Below are 22,481 nucleotides of genomic sequence, written 5' to 3'. Positions count from 1 at the left end.
CCACGCCCGCCCGCCCGCCCGACTCGCCCTACCAGTCTCTATCCCCACTTGCTGGATTTTGGAGCTTTCCGGATTTTAGATGTCCAGATAATGGATTATGCACCTGTATTTGATAATTTATCATCTTTTGCTTTAGATGTATTTTTTTCCATGTTTTTAGTATATGATGTAGTATTAGTAAATTGTTGAGTTGCACCAGTTTCTCATTCCATTTATAAAGTAAATGTTCTGGGATCTTTTCCTCTAGTTTGTATAATTCTACCTTGCGCCAATCTGGTTTTTCTCCCGTCTGATAAAATTCTGATAGATATCTCAATTGTGCTGCCCTATAATAATTTTTGAAATTTGGAAACTGCAATCCTCCTTTCTTATTAATTTATTCAGTTTCATAAAAAAATTTCCTGTCAAGGGAATTCCTGTTTGGAATAGATATTGTATCAGTGGAAATATATTCATCTTGGTGCAGTTTACTCTTCCTATTACAGTTAATGGTAAATCTTTCCAGTTTTCTAAATCTTGTTTCTTTTAAAATTAACGGTTGGTAGTGTAGTGGCCTACCTTACACAAGTGGCAATAAATGACACTGAAGACAGGAGTCAGGAATCAGTACCTTTATTGTGCTTAACCACAGCTTTTATAGTTCCCTCTGAGCCTTCTGGGATGGGGTAGTGACATCACTTTCCAGCCTCAGGTGTCAGGTGCCATAAAAAGCGCAGGCTCGCATTCGCACACTTTTTCTAATTGCTGGTGCCTGGCTTGTAGCTGGAGGACTGGGATATGGTTGGAGGCGATGTGCTCTGGTAACGCACTTGCTAAATTGCTGTGGCTGCATGCGATTCTGTTGTTTGCTTGGGGCTCCCGCTACAGTAGTTTAATTTATACAAATGATTTAAATTGTTATCTATCCTGATACCAATGTACCATATAGCCTGTGGTTGCCATTTAAAAGGGATATTTTTTTACATTTTGTATAATTGAGTTTGTTCATTGGTATCACTTCACTTTTATTGATATTAACCTTGTATCCTGATATTTCTCCATATTCTTTCAATGTTATATATAACCTTTTTATTGATTTATTTCGATCTGTTAAATATACTATAATGTCATCTGCAAACAAACTAATGTTAAATTCTTCCTCTTTTATTTTTATTCCCTTTATCCTAGGTTCTCCTCTTATCAGTTCTGCCAATGGTTCTATGGTCAAAGCAAACAGGGAAGGTGACAGTGGACATCCCTGTCTGGTTGACCTACTCAATTTAAAATGATCTGAAACGTACTGATCTGTACTCTTTCTGAACAGCTTTGGACCCAGCAGTTAAGGAAGAGTACACAATTTATGCTCATTGGTAACTTTAATATCTGCAACCAAAATGGTTCAGAGGCTGCATCTCCAATTGAAGTAGTTAAAATCTGAAATTCAACCAAATTGAACAAGTAGCCAACATGAATTTCTCATTATCAACCTGGTTATTAACAAGTGGCCCAATATCACACAAAATTTCACTTGCAGTCAACCAACTCAGGCCTGTGTTTATACTCTATTCCATACAACATAATGTAAATTTAATGAATGGCATTCTCACTCCATTCTTTGCTCCTATCCAATCTAATTTTGAATGCATCTATACATGTCACTTTCATCTACTTCATGTAGTGAACTCCACATTATTACTATTCATTCCTCTGTACATCATCCATTGCTTTTCTCAGCCTCCTTCACTCAAGCGAAAACCAACCTTGCCTACTCAGTATCTCCAGATAGATAACTTAAACCTCCCCCCATGGCACGTAACACTCTCGTTAATCCTTTCCGCTCCTCTCTACTTTCACCATATTTTTCCTGTAATGATCAAAACTGAGCGTAACACACATATGCGATCTGCAGGCCTTTGAGAGGGAGATGGACGACTGCTTTCAGTTGGGGTCAGAGATCAAACCATATGGAAAGTATATGTATTTACAGTGATCTATCCGGACATGATCATTTTGCCCAATGAGAAAGTTTGGTAGAAAGTTTTAAAAAAATACTACCAAATCAAAGGGTTTTGGATAATTTTGCACAATTATGTTGGCTAAAAAGTTATGCAAAATTCCATCTCAAGCATCTGTATTCTAAATATTTTTACAACATTTGTGCACATATAAACATGAGATGAGGAAGCAGTCATGTGCCACATAACATTCATTACTGGCTTATATCTATGTCCTGTCCTTTCTATTGTTATTTCAATGTGAACCTCCTCTACTTACAAACCATATAACAGTGCATGATTTGATTTGTAGGCAACAGCATCAAATCTTGTATATTGCATGTTTCTTGAGTGTTGCAGTGTTATCTGTTTAATTTTCTTTCAAAAATATTACAGGTACACTGCAGCATCCAATATAGCTTTGCTAAGTATATGCGTTGTTCGCACAACATCCAAATTGCATGACATCCTTTATCACAGAACGTATTATGGATGTTAAGCATAATTATGTTCAACACCATGCTCCTATGAACATTCCAGTGTGCATCCAGGAAACTTCTGGATCTCGTAAAGTGGTGCAAAAACAACAAAATGTAGACAAGACAAAGATGTAGACATCAGGAGGATAAAGGTCAACTATCCTCCACTACCTATCAATGGCCTAGTCGTAACTGCGTGCTCTCTCTGACTGCATCATTATGTGATTATGGTAGCTGCAAAGCAATGCACCAAAAGTTAATTCAGGAACATCAAAACAGCCAAGAAGATCACTCCTCTCTCTTTCCTCTATTGATAACATTCTCTAGTAGCATTGCTTAGAATTTATGAGAACACTTTCTATCCAGTGCAGAGTTTATTTGACCTACTACCATCAAGTGGGTGGTACAGGTGCATCAAAAATCAGGCCTGCCAGGCTGGGGAATATCTTTTTTCCCCCTGCCACAGGCTCTCATTCGCACACTTTTTCTAATTGCTGGTGCCTGGCTTGTAGCTGGAGGACTGGGATATCGTTGGAGGCGATGTGCTCTGGTAACGCGCTTGATTGCAAGATTGATGAACAGCATCATGTATCTGAAAATTATCCCAAATATTTAAAAATATTTATTTTGATTATTTATGTGATCACTATGTACAGTATATTGTGAGATCCATGGTCTGAAGACATGCTGTTCTGTTATGGTTGTATATGAACAATCAGATGATAATAAACTTGAACTTGATAAGCATCCTTTAACTGAGTAAATAATTCAAAAGTATTTATAATTATTTTAAATTATACATGCTGTGTATTTTGGTCCAGAGAAATACTGTTTTTTCTGGTTGAATGTATACAGTCAGAAACTTGAATTGAATGTTTCTTTGCAAATTGCCATTTTTTTTATTTAATGAAAGGAGTAAAAGTGGACCAAGTTTGTATAGTAAATGAATTATGTCTGTGCTGTAGTTACTGAATGGAATTTTGAAGGATGGGATCCACATGCATTTGGAAAAGCTGGGACTAATTAGGGAAAGTCAATATGGGTTTGTGCATGGGAAATAGTCTCTCTTGAATGTTGATTTTTTTTTTAAAGAAATGACCAAGAAGAGTGAGAAAGACAGTAGTGGATATTGCCTACATGGTCCTTGGCAAGACCTTTGATAAATTCCTGCATAATGCTGGTCCAGAAGGCCAGATCTCATGGGATCCAGGGAGTTGGTCAATTGGACAAAAATGACTAAGCGTGTTCCAGGAAGATTGTTATTGAGTTTGGAGGCCTATGTACAGTGGGGTGCCAAAGCAATCACTGTACTGTTTGTTGCTCATTGGTATTAATGACAATATAGTTAGTGTGGCTACTAAGTTTATAGTTGACAATAAAATTAGTGATATAGTGGTCAGTAAAGTTGTAGCTGAAGCTAAGATGACAGCAGGGCTTTGATCAACTGGAAAAATGGGCCAAAGAATGAATGACAGATGGAGTTTCATTTGATAAGTGCAAGGCTTTGCACCTTGGGTTGTTAAATCAATGCAGAGCATGCATGTTGAATAGGAGGACCCTGGAAAGTGTTTTGTAAATCAGAAAAGACCTATGGGTACTTTGTTCCAAGGAAGAGGCAACACATATAGACAGCATGGTGTGGGTGATATTTGACAAAGTTGAAATTTATTGTCAAGAGTACATACATGAAATATCACCCTGAGATTCTTTTTCCTGCAGGACAGGCAGAATTTCTACTTATCGCTAACTGAATAAAGTTATGAAAAATGGTATAGATATAAAAAAATGTAAAAAGATAGAAAGATAAACTGCTGAAAATACTCAGTAATAATGTGCAAATAATGAGTCTATGATTAAGATTATTATTTACAAGTGTGATAGTGGAGGGGTAGCAACGATTCACGAACCTATGAGTCTTGTGGCACCTAAACTTTTTTCTTGATGGCAGTAGTGAGAACAGAGCCGGTCCTGGGTGATCTGGATCCTTGATGATTTCTGCCTCTCCCTAATGGCAGCAATCCATGAAGATTTTCTTGATTGTGGGGAGAGTTTTGCTGTGTCCACTAACTTTTGCAGGGATTTCTGCTCAGAGATATTGGTACTCCCATACTAGACCATGATGTAACCAGTCAGCACATTTCCACTACAGAAGTCTGCCACGGTTTTCAAATTCATACCAAACCTCCAAAAACTTCTGAGGAAGTAGAGGTGTAGATGTGCTTTCTTCACAATTTTTCCTCCGAGATGGTGACTCCCAGGAATTTAAATTTGCCCCCAATAATCACTTGATTGTACACCTCTGGTTTTCCCTTCCTGGAAGTCCACAATCAATCACTTGGTTTTGGTGACATTTAGTGCAAGGTTGTTGTTGGTACATTTTTAACAAAGCTTTCAATCTCCCTAATGTATGCTGCCTCATCACTCCTTTTTATACGACCCACTACTGTGGTATCATCAGCATATTGGTAGATGGTATCATTTGTTGTACCGAACCCCACAGTCATAGGTGTAAAGCAAGTAGAGCAGGGGGCTAAGAATGCAGGCCTGTGGTGATCCTGTAAAGATGGAGATTGTGGAGATGTTCTGACCTAGCCTCACTGATTTGGGTATTGGGGCCCAGGTCTTGGAGTTTGCTGATCAGTTTTGAGGGGATGATTGTGTTGAATGCAGAACTGCGTAGTTGATAAAGGGCATCCTGTTGCATGCGTATTTTGCTGTCCAGATGTTCCAAGGTTTTGAGTAGAGCCAATAAGATGGCATCTGCCATAGACCGGTTGCTGCAGTAGACACACTGGAACAGATCCATGTTGCTGCTCAGACAGGAGCTGATGTGCTTCAACACCAGCCTCTACTCTCCTCGATAAAGTTGGAAAATAGTGACAAAAAGAGGTTATAAAAGTTACATAAAATAGAAGAAAGAAGTGTTTAAAGGTACACAGAACAGATCAACATGCCACCAAAGGATAAAGCTGCTACAGCGACACATGAAACTGAACATGAAAAAGAACAAAATAAAGAAGGAGCCTGGAGCTGTCTGTAACATTCAAGGAGAGAGGCCAGAAGCTGGGGAGCACTTGGACACTGCAGCACAGAGTCTCCTCCAACAAAGGCCAACTACATCGGGAGAAGAACTGTCTCTGCACATGCGCAAGGCGTCACACATGTGCAGAAGACCAAAGGAGGCAATTTTTTTTTTAATATATAAAAAAAAGATTCCTCAAGTCTCCAGCTCCAGAGAACAAGAAAACCAGGAGGAGCAAGAAAAATATTCAGAACAAGGAATTATGAAGAGGGAAAAAATTACAGATATTGCTATGTATGCACCTGAAATTAAAAAGTATATGGAGACTTTTCAGCAGTCTATGATGGCATTAGCAGATGAAGTTAGAAAAATGAAAGAATAATGCAACAGGTGGACATGAGATTTGAAGTGATAGATGGAAAAATTAAAGGAACAAGTTCAAGTTTCAAGGCATTAAAGAACAGATGAAGAAAGTACAAGCTGAAGCTGCTGCAAACACTGAACAATTAATGCAAAAAAATAGACATTTTGGAAAACTTTAGTAGAAGGAATAACATCAAGATTTTTGGACTTAAAGAAGGTGATGAAGGACAAGACATTAAAGGGTTTTTGCAAAGTTGGATACCAGAATCTTTGGGACAGGCTGAATTTCAAGGGGACCTAGAGAGTGAGAGAGCCCATCGAGCCCAAAGCCACAACCTGATCAAGGGTCTCGTCCAATACTTGTTAAATTTCTTCAATATTAAGTAAGAGAGAAGATATTGGAGCTGGCAGCAAAGCAAACCAAAGAAAGGCAATCATCTCTGATTTACAATGGAAATAAGATTTTCTTTTATCCAAACATAATTTTTGAATTGTTAAGAAAGAGTTTAATCCAGTTAAAAATGTGCTGTGGAAGAAAGACTATGCCTTTGTCTTGAGGTATCCAGCTGTTTTGAAAGTTTTTGTCCCGGATGGGAGAAACAGACTTTTTAGGGATCCCAATGAGGCAAAGATGTATACCAATTCATTGCCTGAAAGAAAAAGACAGGTGGTTGCTGATATTTGAACGGTTTATATGACAGAAGGAGTTTTGCTGTAACTGGAAAAAAAAACGTTGAGAGTTTAAATGGTGAGGAGGGTTTAACCTACAAGTGATCTATATATATTTTAAAAGATTGACGATGAAATCAGAATTGATAATAGGAATATAACAAGGAATTGTATAATATATTGAGTGAGTTAGTAGGGAATATGGATCTAACTACTCTGAAGTCATGTGCAGGAGGGTAATTTTGATCAAATCTTGAATAGATCAGGGAAATAAAAGGGGGTTCCTTTTTTTTTCTTAGTTCTTCTTTCTATCTTTTTCTTTTTGAGCCTGAATTGATTAAGGACATTGTAACGCATGTTATTAATATAATGGGAGTGAGAGAAGAACAATAGATGGACAGAGGATTTAATATTGGTACTTAATGGCAGGAAAATTGAATATTATTTGTATTAATACTAATGGAATTCAGAATACAACAAAATGAAAAAAATTACTAAGTTATATGTGAAAAACTTAGTGGATATAGCTTTTTTGCAGGAAACTCATTTGACTAAAATAGAACATGGAAAGTTAAAAAGAATCGTATGGTCTTCTTCATTTAATTCTAAGGCCAGGGTAGTATTTATATTAATAAAAATTTATCAATTAAAATATTGGATACAACTATAGATAAAGCAGGAAGATATGTAATGATTAATTGCCAGATTTATTCAGAATATTGGACATTAATGAATATAAATGCACCAAATATAGATGATGGGAAATTTATACAAGATATTTTTATGCAATTATCAAATGCACAGGGAAAAATAATAATGGGTGGAGATTTTAATTTTACTTTTGAATTGAAATTAGACCGATCCAGTGGAACTATTGTTAAAAAGTAGTTAAAACTGTGACAACTTTTATGGAGGCGAGGCTAATTGATATTTGGAGGAAGATTCATTTAATGTTAGGGATTATTCATTTTATTCTTTTAGACACAAGATGTATTCACATATAGATATGTTTTTAGTCTCTACACAATTACAAGCCAGAGTTCAAAAGATTGAATATCAAGCAAGAATATTATCAGACCATTCACGTTTAGTTATATTATATTGGAGGAAGAACAAAATGTAGGTTATAGATGAAGATTTAATGCTGCACTTTTAAAGAGGAAAGATTTTTGTCAATTTATAAGACAAAGTTTTTTCTAGACACTAATAAACATTGAGTAACAAATTTATTATATGGGACTCTATGAAGACCTATTTAAGGACAAATAATGTTATACATCTAAAATAAAGAAAAAGCATATGAGAGAAGTAGAGCAATTGGATAAGGATATCTTTCTTTGGCTTGATGGATGAAGATTTATGGAGGGGTAAATGTCCACGTTAGCTGCAGGTTCGTTTGTGGCTGACAAGTCCGATGCGGGACAGGCAGACACGGTTGCAAGGGGAAAATTGGTTGATTGGGGTTGGGTGTTAGGTTTTTCCTCCTTTGTCTTTTGTCAGTGAGGTGGGGTCTGCGGTCTTCTTCAAAGGAGGTTGCTGCCCGCCGAACTGTGAGGTGCCAAGATGCACGGTTTGAGGCGATATCAGCCCATTGGCGGTGGTCAATGTGGCAGGCACCAAGAGATTTCTTTAGGCAGTCCTTGTACCTCTTCTTTGGTGCACCTCTGTCACGGTGGCCAGTGGAGAGCTCGCCATATAACACGATCTTGGGAAGGTGATGGTCCTCCATTCTAGAGATGTGACCTACCCAGCGCAGTTGGGTATTGTATTTAGAAAAGGAATTGCATGTTCAGAAAAATGATGAGAAACTAAGATTATTGGAATCAAAAAAATTGAAACTTAATACAATAATCTTATAAAGCAGAAAGAGATACAAGACATACACGACAGAAATATTGTTTGGGGATAGAACCCATAAAGTCTTAGCGTGGAAATTAAAAAAGGAACAATTGTCAAGAACAAAAATTGCAACAAAGAGAGAATCTGGTCAACTTACCTATAAAATGCAGGAAATTAATGATGATTTCAGGAATTTTTATAAAAAGCTATATCAATCTAAATCTCTGAAGGAAGGGAAAAAAAAAGTAGACGAATATCTATTGCATTATATTATTTGTGCGATGCATTTGCATCTGCCTGCACTGAATTTGGTCTGAAAATTAGCCTGGCCAAGACTGTTGTCTTTAGCCAGCAAACCCACGACACTCCATCAATTACCATCAATGGGTCAGTGCTCGACAACGTAGAAAAATTCTGCTACTTGGGATCCACCACGACAACAACGAACTCACTTGACGCAGAACTGGACACACGCCTGGGAAAAGCATCCACTCCCTTCAGATGCCTCTGTGCTCGCGTGTGGAATAACTGCCACCTCTCCACCAAGTTGAAGATCAGCGTCTATGAGGCCTGCATGTTGAGTACTCTTCTCTATGGCTGTGAATCCTGGGTCACATACAGAAAGCAAGAACAACGCCTTAACACATTCCATTTCCGCTGCCTCAGATCCTGGAGAAGACTGGAAGTATGGACCTCTACTCAATCATCCGCACTCACTGCCTGCAGTGGACTGGCCACATCTTCGTTACAAAGACATAATCAAGCACAATCTCTAGTCATTCATGTCAACCATACTGACTGGGAGGACCTCACAAAAAAAAATCACTGCATGGCATTCTGCGATTCACAATGGCACATCACAATGTGCCAACAACTACAAAAAGTTCTATGAGGGCAGAAGAACTACAAGGCACTGTGTTCATCTTTGCTCGCAAAGGGATGGACCATGACAATGATATATTACCTGAATAAGGAGGAAAAAAATTGAATTATTGAATTCCTTGGATGTTGAAATATGACACTGATATTTTTGCCAAATAACAAGGCTCCGGGAGAGGATGGTTTCTCTCCGGAGTTTTATAAAGAATTCAAAGAGTTATTAATTCCTGATTTTATGGAGCTATTGGATCAAATAAAAGATTTTTATGATGTACCAGAATCGTTTAAAACATAAAAAAATAAGGTATTCCAAAAAAAAGGAAAGATCCTTTGTTACCATCTTCTTATAGATCAATATCATTATTAAATACAGATTATAAAATTGGATCCAAAATATTAGCTAATAGATTAGCTAAATGTTTACCTAAATTGATAAATATGGATCAAATTGACTTTTTTTAAATATAGAAGATCTGCAGACAATATTATATATTTATATTTATTAAATGTAGCCCAAAAAGATACCAGTAGTTGCGGTGGCTCTAGATGCAGAAAAAGCGTTTGATAGATTAGAATGGGATTTTTATTTAACGAGTTAAATGCTTTTGGAATTCCAAATACTTTTATAAATTGGATGAGAGTTTTGTATAATCATCCAAAAGCCAAGGTGGTCACAAATAGGCAAATATCTAAGCCTTTTCTATTAGAAATATCATCCAGGTAAGGCTGCCAATTATTACTATTCTCATTTACATTGCAAGTGATAAGAAGTGATAATGAGATCAAGGGTTTTTAGATAGAAGATAAAGAACATAAAATTAGTTTATTTGCAGGTGATGTTACATCTTACAAAACCAGAAATATCATTGAAGAAAATAAATGTTTGATTGGCAGAATATGGTTTAATATCAGGCTACAAAGTTAATGTAGAAGAGTAAGTGATGCCTATGAATAGTGGGGACTATACTCAAAGCAAGCAGGTGATGAAGTTTAAATGGCAAAAGGAAGCAATTAAATATTTAGGAAGAAAAAGTGACAGGAATTTAAATAATTTATTTAATTGAATTATTTACCATTATTTAAAAAATTAGTGAGGATTTAAAAAGATGGAAAGATTTACCAATAACTTTAATAGGAAGGATAAATTGTGCAAAGATGAATATTTTTCCAAGGATACAATATTTATTTCAATCATTACAAATCCCTGTACCAACAAAATTTTTTTCAAGTATTAAAATGTAGGAAAATTTATTTGGCGAGATAAAATGTCAAGATTAGCCTTGAAAAACTGACATGAAAATTTGATAAGGGAGGACTAAGATTGCTGAATTTTAATAATTATTATCATAAAGCAGCTCAATTAAGATTTTTTATCCTCCTGTTATCAAACTGGGGAAAAGACAGCATGGATACAGATTAAAATGAATAAAGTAGAAAAAATTAATCCAGAACACTTTTTGTACAAATGGCATGAAGAACTTTTGAAAGGGAAAATAGAGACCAATTCTAAAGCATTTACTTAAGATATAGAATGGAATCCATATGGAGAGAGGAATAAAGAACTATCAAATAGCCAAGATCATATTAAAGCAGAACCCACTTATCCTTTTTTAGATATTTGGCATAATCATGGGAATAAAGAGGATAAAAGATCGGTTTTTGTTTTTTTTTTCTGACTTTTGAACAAATGAAAGAAATACAATATAATCAAATAATACTATTTTCTCATTATCAGCTCAAATCATATTTAAGAAAGTTAAGTGTCAATTTTAGATTTCCAGAGCAGGGTCAATTTGAGTATTTAATAACCGACACATTTATAGAGAAAGTTGGTAATAACATATATAAAACTACAAGACACAATGCAGAAAAAGGAATTATACAAGTGAAAACAAAGGTGGGAAAGAGATTTAAATATACAAATTCTAGAAGAGGTATGGTCAAGATTGTGTCACAAGAGTGTAACCAATACAATCAATGCCAGATATCAAATGGTACAATATAATTTTTTTGTACCAGCTATAAATTACATAGACTAAATTCAAATTTTTCTGATAAATATTTCAGATGTAATAAGGAAATAGGAACTTAACTGCATGCAGTTTGTTTGTGTAGAAAAGTTGAAAAATTTGGGGAAGATTTGAGAATATTAATGGGATGAATTATGAAGATGCAAATACCAAAATATCCCAGAATATTTCTGCTTGGTGATTTATATGAAATAAACACTAAATTGAAATTAGATAAATATCAACACAAGTTTTTGAGTGTAGCAATAGGGGTGGCAAAGAAGTGTATAGCAGTAATGTGGAAGTCAGACAATATTGTAGGGTTGGATAGATGGCATGTGGAAATACAAAATTGTATACCATTAGAAAAAAATTACTTATAATTTAAGGAATCAACCAGAAAAATTTTTATATGATCTAGAAACCATATATGGATTTTGTGATAGAAATCTGTTAGACCCAAACATAATATTTCTGTCGTGTATGTCTTGTATCTCTTTCTGCTTTACAAGATTGTATTGTATTAAGTTTCAATTTTTTTTATTCCAATGATCCTCCCAATTAATAGGTTTAAGAAAGAATTAACATGTTACAAAATATAAATAGTATATATTGAGGTGTGCTTTCTTACATTTTCAGGGGGGGGGCAGAGATGGGGGATAAAAACAAAATTATGTATTTTTTGCATCTGTTTTATTGTAATGTATTATTCAAGATGAAGAAATACACGTTCATATTTGATGCAAATGGAAAATAAAATTTTCCCAAAAATAAAAGTAGACACATTGTTGCCTCAGTGTGCTGACCCAGATGCTGGTGATACCACACTTGGGCTGTTGAGTGCAATTTTTGTAACCAAGCTATAGAAAAGATATCATTAAGCTGGAAATGGTGAATAAAAGATTTTGAGAATGTTACCAGAACCAGAAGACTTGAATTGCCAAAACTTTTCTACGTTGGCAGGAAGGACCTCAAGGTTTACAAAATCAGACCTCAATCTGTTAAGTTGGGAAATATTTTCTTTTCCATTCTTACCTTGAATACCAGCATGCCCCTTTTGTATTTCCTCTTTGCCTCCGACTGCATTCCTATGTATAGTACAAATTTAATAATCAAGTTCGCAGATGACACCACAGTGGTAGGCCTCATCAAAGGGGATGATGAAACAGCTTATAGGGATGAGGTTCAGCACCTGGCCTTGTGATGTGCTGTTAACACTCAGAAGACCAAGGAGATGGTGGACTTCATGCATGTCAGAAGCCACACTCACATCCCGATTTACATTAATGGAGTGGTGGTGGAGCGTTTACCAAGTATTAAATTCCTTTATGTTCATATCTATGAAAATCTCACTTAGTCCTTGAATTTTTAAATTCTGATTAAAAAGGCACAACAGCATCTTTACTTTTTTGAGGAGTATGAGAAAGATACATCTCGGTCCCAGGATACTGTTGGATTTCTGTAGATGCAAAATTGAGAACAAGCTAACACATGGTAGTTCAATATGGTATGGGAATTGTATTGTACAAGATTGCTCGGCACTCCAGTGGGAAGTGAAAACTGCCCAATGGATTATAGGAATCCAATTGTCTACCATTAAAAACATCTATACAGAATTATGTCTGGGCAGAGCGAGAAACAATATTAAAGATGCAATACATCCAAATCATAGACTATTCACTCTTCTCACAATGGGCAGATACTATAGGAGCCTTTTACTTTTTAAACAGTTCATTGTAGAAAAGTGTTGTTAGTTTTAGTTGCACATGTTTTATTGCAATGCATATAGCACAATTTTTTTTAAAAGTTCTGGTCAATGCTGATTGTATTCTATTGGGTAGTTTATTGGTACAAGGACAATAAAATGAATCATCATCATTGATCGACAAGGTAAATAAGGAGCCTTTTTTCCCCCTCCAGAGAGGGAAGAAGGCATAGATTTAAAATGGACTTGAGGGGTGGTTGTTTTGAAGCACAAGCTACCAGAGGCAGATACTATTACAACATTTAACAGACATTTAGACAAGTATATGGATAGGAAAAGTTTAGAGACAGGGACCAAACTAAGGGAAATGGGACATGTATGGATAAGACAACTTGGGTCTAGGAACCGGTTTCTGTGCTGCAAAACTATGACACTATGCGGTTTCAAAAATAACAAGCAACACCAAAAAGCTAAAATTTCTCACCTGTCAGCATTAAAATATGTAGCTGACAGCTCATCAGTTGACTTTAAGTTATAGGTTCATAAATAAAGGACTCTTCTAACTATTGGACAGCACAACTTCCCAGGCAAATTCCAAAGGAAAAATCATGTTCCAAAATTCACTGAAGGGGTCTCAAGATGTTGATTGAGATAGAGGATTACTGCAGAGACTATCCAGGCTCATTGCCAAAGTTTACAAAAATTTCTAGGCAGATCTACAAGGACTCAAGTCCAGTTTGTTTGGGCACTATGGGGAAGCCTGAAATGTCAATAGATGGCCATGCATGGGTTGCCTACTCCTATGGCTGCTGGAGAAAGACAAAATCATGTACTGAGGTCTTAAGGACTCAGTGGCAAACTTTACCTCAAGTGTTGGACCTACTTCATTTATTGGATTGATAAAGGCTTTATATAGCCCGAAGGCTAGAATTGCTGTTAATGGCCAAATTTCAGAATCTTTTACTTTGACAAGATCTACTACACAAGGATGTCCGGAGTCACCTGCTTTATTTGCTATAGTTATTGAACCTTTAGCACAATTAATACGTCAAAATGAAAATGTTAAAGGTATGAGAGTTCTGAATGAGGAATACAAGATTAATTTATTTGCTGATGATGTTTTATTATATTTGGTGGATCCGGATACTTTACCTGCAATTCAAGAATGTTTAGAAATTTATGGCCAATTATCTGGTTATAAAGTAAATTGAGCTAAAAGTGAAATTTTGCCAATTTGTAAAGATGATTATTCAGTGTATAAAAATATTACAAATTTGAAGTGGACTACACAAATTAAATATTTAGGAATTAATGTTAATATTAAATTTCAAGAATTATACTCAATTAATTACCTTTAATAAAAAGGATTAAATTAGATTTGATTAGGTGGAGGGATCTACCTTTGGGTTTACTAGGGAGGATTAATACCATAAAAATGAATATTTTTCCTAGAATACAATATCTGTTTCAATCAATTCCTTATTTTTTTTTTTTAAAAAGTTTCTTTAAGGACTTATATAAAGCGATTAGAGAATTCTTATGGAAGGGAAAATTTCCAAGAGTAGCAATGAGAAAATTGATGTGGGATTTTCAATTTGGAGGTTTAAGATTACCGAATTTTCAGCATTATTATGAAGCAGCTCAATTTAAATTTCGTAGTGCATTAATGAATATGGACAACCCACCTAGTTGGGTAAAGATAGAAATGGCGGTTATTTTAGAAAAATTTCCTCTTGAGTTTTTGTTTCGATGGAATAAAAATTTAATACAAACTTACGATGTGCCAATATTGAAACATTTATTGAATTTATGGACAAGTAAACTTAAAAAATTGAGACTTAAAAATATATATTCTGGAAGATTGCCATTATATAATAATCAACTTGTTCTTTTTACGGTCTCCAATGCCACTTTGAAACAATGGGAAAAGAAGGGAATAAAAAATTTATCTGATTGTTTTTCTGAGGGTTGTTTTTGTTCCTTTGACGAATTACAAAGGAAATATGGTATTAGTGGAAATTCTATATTTGTATATTATCAATTAAGATCTTTTGTAAAACAGTTTTGTGGTCGACATATGATTTTATTACCCAAATCTAGTTTTAAAGAATATGTACTTTCAATACCAAAAAAGGGATATATATCTGATTTGTATTGTATTTTACAAGAAATTGATAGTAAAAAAGATTGGGATAAAGACAAGTTGAAATGGGAAAAAGATTTAGGAATAAAATAGCTGAAGAAGCTTGGATGGAAATTTGTCAGAATAGTATTTGGAAATTAATTAACGCTAGACTAGCGATGATTAATTATAATTTTATTCATCAGCTATATTTAACGCCGGAGAAATTAAAAAAATTTGGTCTTAGTAAGTTGGACTCTTGTTTTCGATGTGATCAGATGGCCAATACTTTTTTCTATACTGTTTAGCTTTGTGATCGATTGGAACAGTTTTGGAAAGGTATTCAATCTATTTTTAACAGTTTATATAATATCCATCTTGTATTAGATCCTGATATATTTTTAATTCGGGAACATGCAATCATTAATTGATTTAGGTTTAGAGGATTATAAGATTTCCTTTATCTATTTAGCTTTAGTCGTGGCTAAGAAATGTATAGCACTTACTTGGAAAGATAAAAATATACTAACTTTAGATAAGTGGTATTTGGAGATGAAATTTTGTTTGACTATGGAAAGGATATCTTTTTCAATTCAGGATAGGATGTCCTTTTATAAGTTAAAGTGGACTCCGTTTGCTAATTATATGCATTTAAGTTTGATTTAAATATATGTTTAAGCGTGATATTTTAGTATTGATAAAAAAATTTTTTGTTGTTAGAATTTTTTTAGGTTAAGTTTTATCTCTTTTTTTGTAAGTGGGTATTTTTTTTCCATATATAATATTGTTAATTTTATTAACTCTTCACTCTTTATTTGGGGGGTGGGGGGAAGGGATGGACTAATTTTAAGTTAGATTACTAATATTGTGTTACAATTAACGGGGGGGGGGGGATTTTGTGTAGTTTTCTGATGTAATATTGTAATCATACCATTTTAATTTTTTTTTAAATTTTTCTTTAAATGTAATTCTCTATTGTATTCATGTTATAAAATTTTAAATAAAGTCTTCAAAAAAAAAAAAAGTGTTGGACCTAGATTTACAGCCAAACTTACTACAGCTATTTTTGGGATCACAGTATTGGGAATCAGGCTTTGTACCTGTTTCAGCCAAAAGGATAGTAGCCTTTTCAGCATTGATGGCAAGGAGAGCTATATTACTCAAATGGTGATATTGCAATCGCCTACTTTACTTCAATGGCTTTCCTCCATTATGTCATGCTTAGATGTAGAAAAAATTAGAAATCGGACATTTGATACTACCTTTAACTTCAAAAAAACCTGGCGACCGTTTACTCAATAATTTTGCACAACTCAAACTAATAAACAAAATTGAACCACTTCCAGTTTGTTCCCCCCCCCCCCCCCCACCTCACAAGTGTGTTGTGTTTACTCAGGAAGAATCTCTTTTCTACTTACTTTGAAATTGCTCTCAGAATGGATTGACCAATTGTTTTTGTTTTTTGGGTTTTTTTTTTAAATCTTTTTTATTCCCTCTCCCCCCATAGGAGTTGGATTGTTTATTTTTGTTTTATGCATTAACTTTTTATTTTCTTACTCAATGTAACAGTCAATATATGGAAATGTTGAATTAATTTGAATGTACTTGATTGTTATATTCAAGGGTCTCTTTCAAGGAGAATTCTATATATTATTCCTCTTTTTGTGGAAAATTAATAAAAATATTAAAAAAAATAAAGGCCTCAATGGCTCACCTAATTCAACAGTCATTTCCAGTAAATACAGGCTAAAATAATCCAGGGATTAGAAAGACGAGAATAAATGTGACCTCGTCTTCAACTGTGAGAGCACCCACACGCAGTTTCCTGTGAAGCCTGGTTGCAAGCCCCTGTGTGCCTCCTGAAAAATGGTCTGCATGAATGGCTGAAGAGTCAGAGACAATTGGCACATCAATAGGAAGGATATTCCAAGTTCACAAGAAATCAACTAGTATTCTATTTAGTATACAAATTTAATTTAAATGCTGTGTTCTTAGTGTACATATTTACTTATAGTTGTTAAACTATTGCCATATTATAATGCTAATCGAGCTTGTCTGCTTCATCTGGTCATTGAATGTTGCTGCAATGGGCTGGATTTTAGAAGCAACTAGTTGACATTTACCAGAGAGACTGTATTCATTTAAATAAAGAATAATTGCAATAACACGCTTTAATTTCTTTTGGAATTGTTTTAATTTAAAAGCTTTTTAGGAATGTTTTTAGTTGCTTTTAAGGAATTTTAATTGAAACATCTTCGAATGGGTATGAACTTTATAAGACAAGTTTGACAGATGGCAGAGCTATTCTTTCAGTCCCAATTGCCACTCTCATATTCTGAGACCTTCCAGTCATGCCCCTCAAGAATTTTCTGCATTTCAATGAAATTGCCTCTTCTAAACACATTCCAACACAATATTTAGATCCACTCAACATCTCATGAATAGATAATGCACAATCTTCTCTACCCCTCACTAACCTCCCATTTTGATACTCGAAAGTTTGCTTTCTTTGAAAGAGATTGCACATTTCTGAACCCAAGTACTGACCCTCATGGAGCTCAATTAAATATAGCCTGTCAATCAAAAACATGTTCCTTTTTTCCTATTTGTTAAGCATCCTTTCAACTAGCCATCAGCTCATGCTCTTGTATTAATACCCACATGGGACCAAATTTTGTACAATTCTCTCTCCTGTGGCACTTTATCGATTGTATTTTGGAACTCCAAATGCACTGCATTTTCAGTACCCCAATCTATCCTTCTGGATGGCAGTGGCTAAGTTACCAGACCTGTAACCCAGAGACTTGGGCAAACAATCCAGAGATTGCAAGTTCAAATCTACCATGGTAGTTGTGGAATTTAAATTCAGTCATTATTTAATAAAATTATTTGTAATGATCACAAAGCTACTTAATTACCATAAAAGGACTAAGGAAGGAAATAAGCTGACCTTACCGTCAAGGACCATGTGCAACTCCAGAACTGCATCAATGTGATGAACTCATGACCACACTTTGAAATGGATAAACAACCCCTTTTGTTAAATGAAGATAAAATTGGACAGATCACCACCAAATCTGGATTTAACTTGTCATATCCTCCTCACAACACATTGGGACCAAGCTGGGAAACACTTCCCACAGACTGGTTAAGCACAGTCTTTATAGAATCATACTTTGTACACAACCTACCAGATCTCTATTCTATCAAAAGGTAATAGTACAGTGGTATACAGTTGCCAGAGAATAACCCAACATCACCATTCTCACATCGACACAAACCCTCATAGCATCAAGTCAAAAATGAGAAGGAAAACCCCCCCTCCCCACTCCTGATAACCATCATCAACCTTCAGCTGATGAATGTGCACTTCAGATTGAACAACACTTGGAAGAAGCAATGAAAGTAGCAAAGGCACAGAATGTTTTCTGGGTGGGGGAATGCAACAAGCCCAGCAAGAGATTTAGTACCACCACCACTAACAAAGCCATTAACCTTCCAAAAGATAAAACTACCAGACTGTGCCCACAGCAAGAAGTGAGCAAAACAACATTAAGAATTTGTTCCAGACCTCATCCTCACCAATTTATGTGCTGTATATGCATTTGTCCATGACATCTTTGGCAGAAGTAAACATTAACTATTTTCATCTTCAAACCAGCCACATTTTCCATCCTTGTGTGTATGATTACAGTAGTGAGGTGCTAAATTAGATCAAACATCTAATGGGAGGAAGTAGCTCCAAAATTTGTCAGGGGTGCCCAAGAAGGATTCCTAACAAGTATGTGGACGCTAACTATAGGAGAGGCCATATTGGATCTAGTACTTGGTAATGAACCTAGTGAGATGTCAGATCTTTTTGTAGGTGAGCATTTCGGAGACAGTGACCATAGCTCCTTGACCTTTAGCATAGGTATGAACAATGATAGGAATAGACAAAACATTAAAGTACTTATTTGTTGAAGGACTAATTACAATGGGATAAGACAAGAACTAGAGAGAGTAAATTGGGAACAGATTTTCAGAAAAATACACAGCAGAAATAAGGAGAATGTTTAGAACCACTTGTGCAAGGATAATGAATAAGTTTGTTCCACTGAGACAGAGAAAAGATAGTATGGTAAAGGAATCATGGTCGACAAATGGGAGAGCTAATCAAGAGGAAAGTAGCATAAAGATTCAGAAGCAAATAGTCAGGAAGAGCTCAAGAGAATTATACAGTAGCCAGGGAGGGGCTCAAGAAAGAATGCTGGTCTACAGCCTTAAATAATTATTTGTTATCTTTTCACAAGCAAACTTTTTGTTAGCAGTGTCACACTATAAACTCACACATGAATAGCCACACACATGTTTACTTATTACGCAACCCATGTAAACTAGCTGTCTGGCTTCAACTCACCAAGATGTTGAAATTTGGTAAGAATTTCGTTGCTAGGCCTTTAATGAACTCATACAATTTGTGCTCACAAAGCAGGTATATGCCAGTCTCAGAGCATCCCATTTACTCACCACCAAATCACTTCTAAGTCTATTCAATAACTGAATATTGAAGAGGTTTCCTGAGCATTCAATATTCTAACTTTCCCCACCTTCACAAATCAACACTCTGGTTATGACCTTGAAACAACATTTTAACAACCATCTGGTGCTTTTTTCCTAACCATCACTCTTCTTTCCATCTATCCACTTTATTTCCCATCTTCTGAAACATCAGCTCCATTCTCCAACCCACAACCCTATTCAGGTCCAATTAAGCCCAAGTCCTCTCATCCTGTTAGCCATGAATATTTCATTTGATTCTGACTTTGAAGCAGCTTAAACTGAGTCATTAGAGCTAAAAGTATTCAAGAGTTGCTCATCTGTGAACATACATTTACTTTTCAACGTACTCACCGAGTTTGTGTTGTGTCGTCAAAAGAACAGACTCTCCATTCATTAATCCTTCTCCAGCACCATCCAAAATACTATCAGAGTTAGAAGCTCCTATGCCAGTTTGAAAAGGTTGTTTCTGATTTCCCTCATTTGCACCTTCGAATTTCTGATCTTGAAGAGATGTTACATTGCAAATCATTAAATCTAAATCCATTCCTCCAGAACACTGTGTTGGTGGTTCACTTATGACTGGCTTTGAACTAGCATCTAAAGTCGTGACACAGGTTATCTGTATCTCAGAGTCAGGCTCAGTACTTATACCATGATTTGATGCTTCCCCTCCATTTGTGGACGTGGCATTCTCTCTCCTAGGATTTGAAATCAACGTTGTGTGTAAAGAATGGCATTCATTCAAGTCAGCCTCCTTTATCCTTGTCCGACCCTCCCAATTTAAATCATTATTCACCAAATTTGAAGTACAAAGCAAACTCTGATTATCAATGATTTGGACATCAACATTATGCAAACCAACTTTTTGATTGCCCAACTCAGACGATGAAAAATCAATTCCAGTTGGTTCAACAAATCCATTTCTTTCATTACATTTTTCAGGTGTGTTAATGCTGTCAACTTTTCCTAGCTCAGAGTTTCCTTCTTCTTCATCATCAATTATGATGGGTTCCACTGAAGATGCAAAATCTTTTCCTACAGGAGCCAGTGGTGAAATCATTTCATTTCCTATGGATTCTGGATTTTGAAACACTGCAAGTGAGACGTTGCTTTTATTTACTTGTGAGGTTGCAGAACTATTTGTGGACAAGGTAGGTTCAATAAAGACCACATCATCATCATCTTCACCATCCTTCTGAGTCTGGGAATAGGTTATGTTGCCTTCTACTGGTTTCCACAGGGAGTGAGAGTTACCTTTAAGAAGATCACTCAAATTTTGAGAGCCATCAAATGCTATGGCTGAATTTGAGATTGCAGCTGACATATTATGATCACCACGCACTCCTCCAACTCCGAAGTATTTCTGTTGATTAATATAATTATCTTCCGGTGCTGAAGTCATACCTATAGCTTCCCAATTATTCTCAAATAGTCATGCTTGAAGTATTAGCTGCATTAAAAAAAAAAGAAATATTGTTATTTCATTACTGGAAGAAATTACCAACAGTTTTAAATCAAAATAGTCAAGGTGAATTTCTTTATTTTGAACTAAATTTATTAATTGTCCTCATAATATTAATCTATTTATTATAAAACATTATTGAACATTAGAACACACACCTTTCCACCCATAACATTTTGTAAATGCTAAACAAAAGCTTTTACATTGAAAAAGAGTCCATTAAGATGTTTGTTTTTATGTCTGGATCATACACAGCAGACTATATACAACCATATTTGATGCACTCACAATATAGGCAGAATAAAAATCAACCAGGAGGCGGCAGTGAAATATTTACAATCATGATCAACACAAATGAATATTAATTACAAAAAATAATAGATCAAAAGTAAAACAAGGATTTGATTCCCATTTTCAATTATTGGAATTAAAATCCAAAAATCATGGGATACAATACTAGAAAAAAATTCAGGATGATCCAATGAAAATCTGGAATTCTCTTCAATGAGACTGAAATTACCTAATATGGCAAAACACAATGCTGGAGTAACCCAGCAGATCAAAGAACATATTTTATATAGCAATGATACATAACCAATGTTATGGGCTTGAGCCCTTCATCAAAGTATGAGCAAAATGTAAGCAGGCACCTGAATAAAAAAAGTGGGTGGGATGGAACACTGGCAAGAGGTAATAACAAGGCAGGGAAAGCACAACAGAAAACAGTGGGGAGGGGTGTGGGGGGAGAAGGATACCTCTCTGAATAAAGAGGAAAGGGGCTGGAGAGCTGGAGGAAAGCAGACAGAGATACAAGGAAGAGAGGGGGAATGGGGAGTTCTTGAGTTTTGCAAAACTAATAATGTTATGGTCCTGAAATTTATTTAGTGGTCTGAAGCAAGATGAAACTTTAACAGCAGGCTGCTGGCAACTGCAGTCACGGACTCGCACAAGACTGTGGACTGCTGGAGACTGACTGAAGGAGTACAGGGATGTGAGAGCTTCCTGAGGGCACTGAAGGCTTCCTGATTGTATTGGAGGTTCTGATCTGGAACTCTGGTTGTGAATAGTTTAGACTAGAGACTGTATGGTCGCAGAGGCTCTGGAGGAGAATCTATGGCAGGGGTGTCAAACTCAAATTCACGGAGGGCCAAAATTAAAAACTTGGACTAAGTCGAGGGCCGAACTAAATATTTATTGAAAATTTTCAACATCTGCATGTTTCAACATATATAATGTTAAACTTTTTCTTATTAAAATAAATGTTTAATAATAGTTTTGGATAAACTCTTTCCAGAAGCATTAACAAATGAGAAATAAAATATTCAATAAATAATATTTCTCTATAGAGGATTTGTCAAATGTTGCTAGTATGCTGTCGAATAGTAAAATCTGAGGGCTATTGAGAATGTGGGAGAAT

At 35.5% G+C, this 22,481-nt stretch overlaps 1 protein-coding gene across 7 annotated transcripts in view; it reads right to left on the bottom strand.

Annotated features, from left to right (window-relative positions):
- The window catches only part of zmym2 (zinc finger, MYM-type 2), a 142,377-nt gene that overhangs the window by 96,495 nt on the left and 23,401 nt on the right, over positions 1–22,481 (bottom strand). For all 7 annotated transcript variants that reach the window (XM_069891338.1, XM_069891339.1, XM_069891340.1 and 4 more), the window contains one exon: positions 19,954–21,052. In XM_069891338.1, the coding sequence (XP_069747439.1) occupies positions 19,954–21,004 (1,051 nt within the window). In that variant the 5' untranslated portion in view covers positions 21,005–21,052. The remainder of the gene's footprint in view (positions 1–19,953; positions 21,053–22,481) is intronic.

This window comes from Narcine bancroftii, chromosome 7, assembly GCF_036971445.1.
Source record: "Narcine bancroftii isolate sNarBan1 chromosome 7, sNarBan1.hap1, whole genome shotgun sequence".
NCBI classification, from domain to species: domain Eukaryota; kingdom Metazoa; phylum Chordata; class Chondrichthyes; order Torpediniformes; family Narcinidae; genus Narcine; species Narcine bancroftii.
This window is presented reverse-complemented; position numbering and strand designations above follow the sequence as displayed.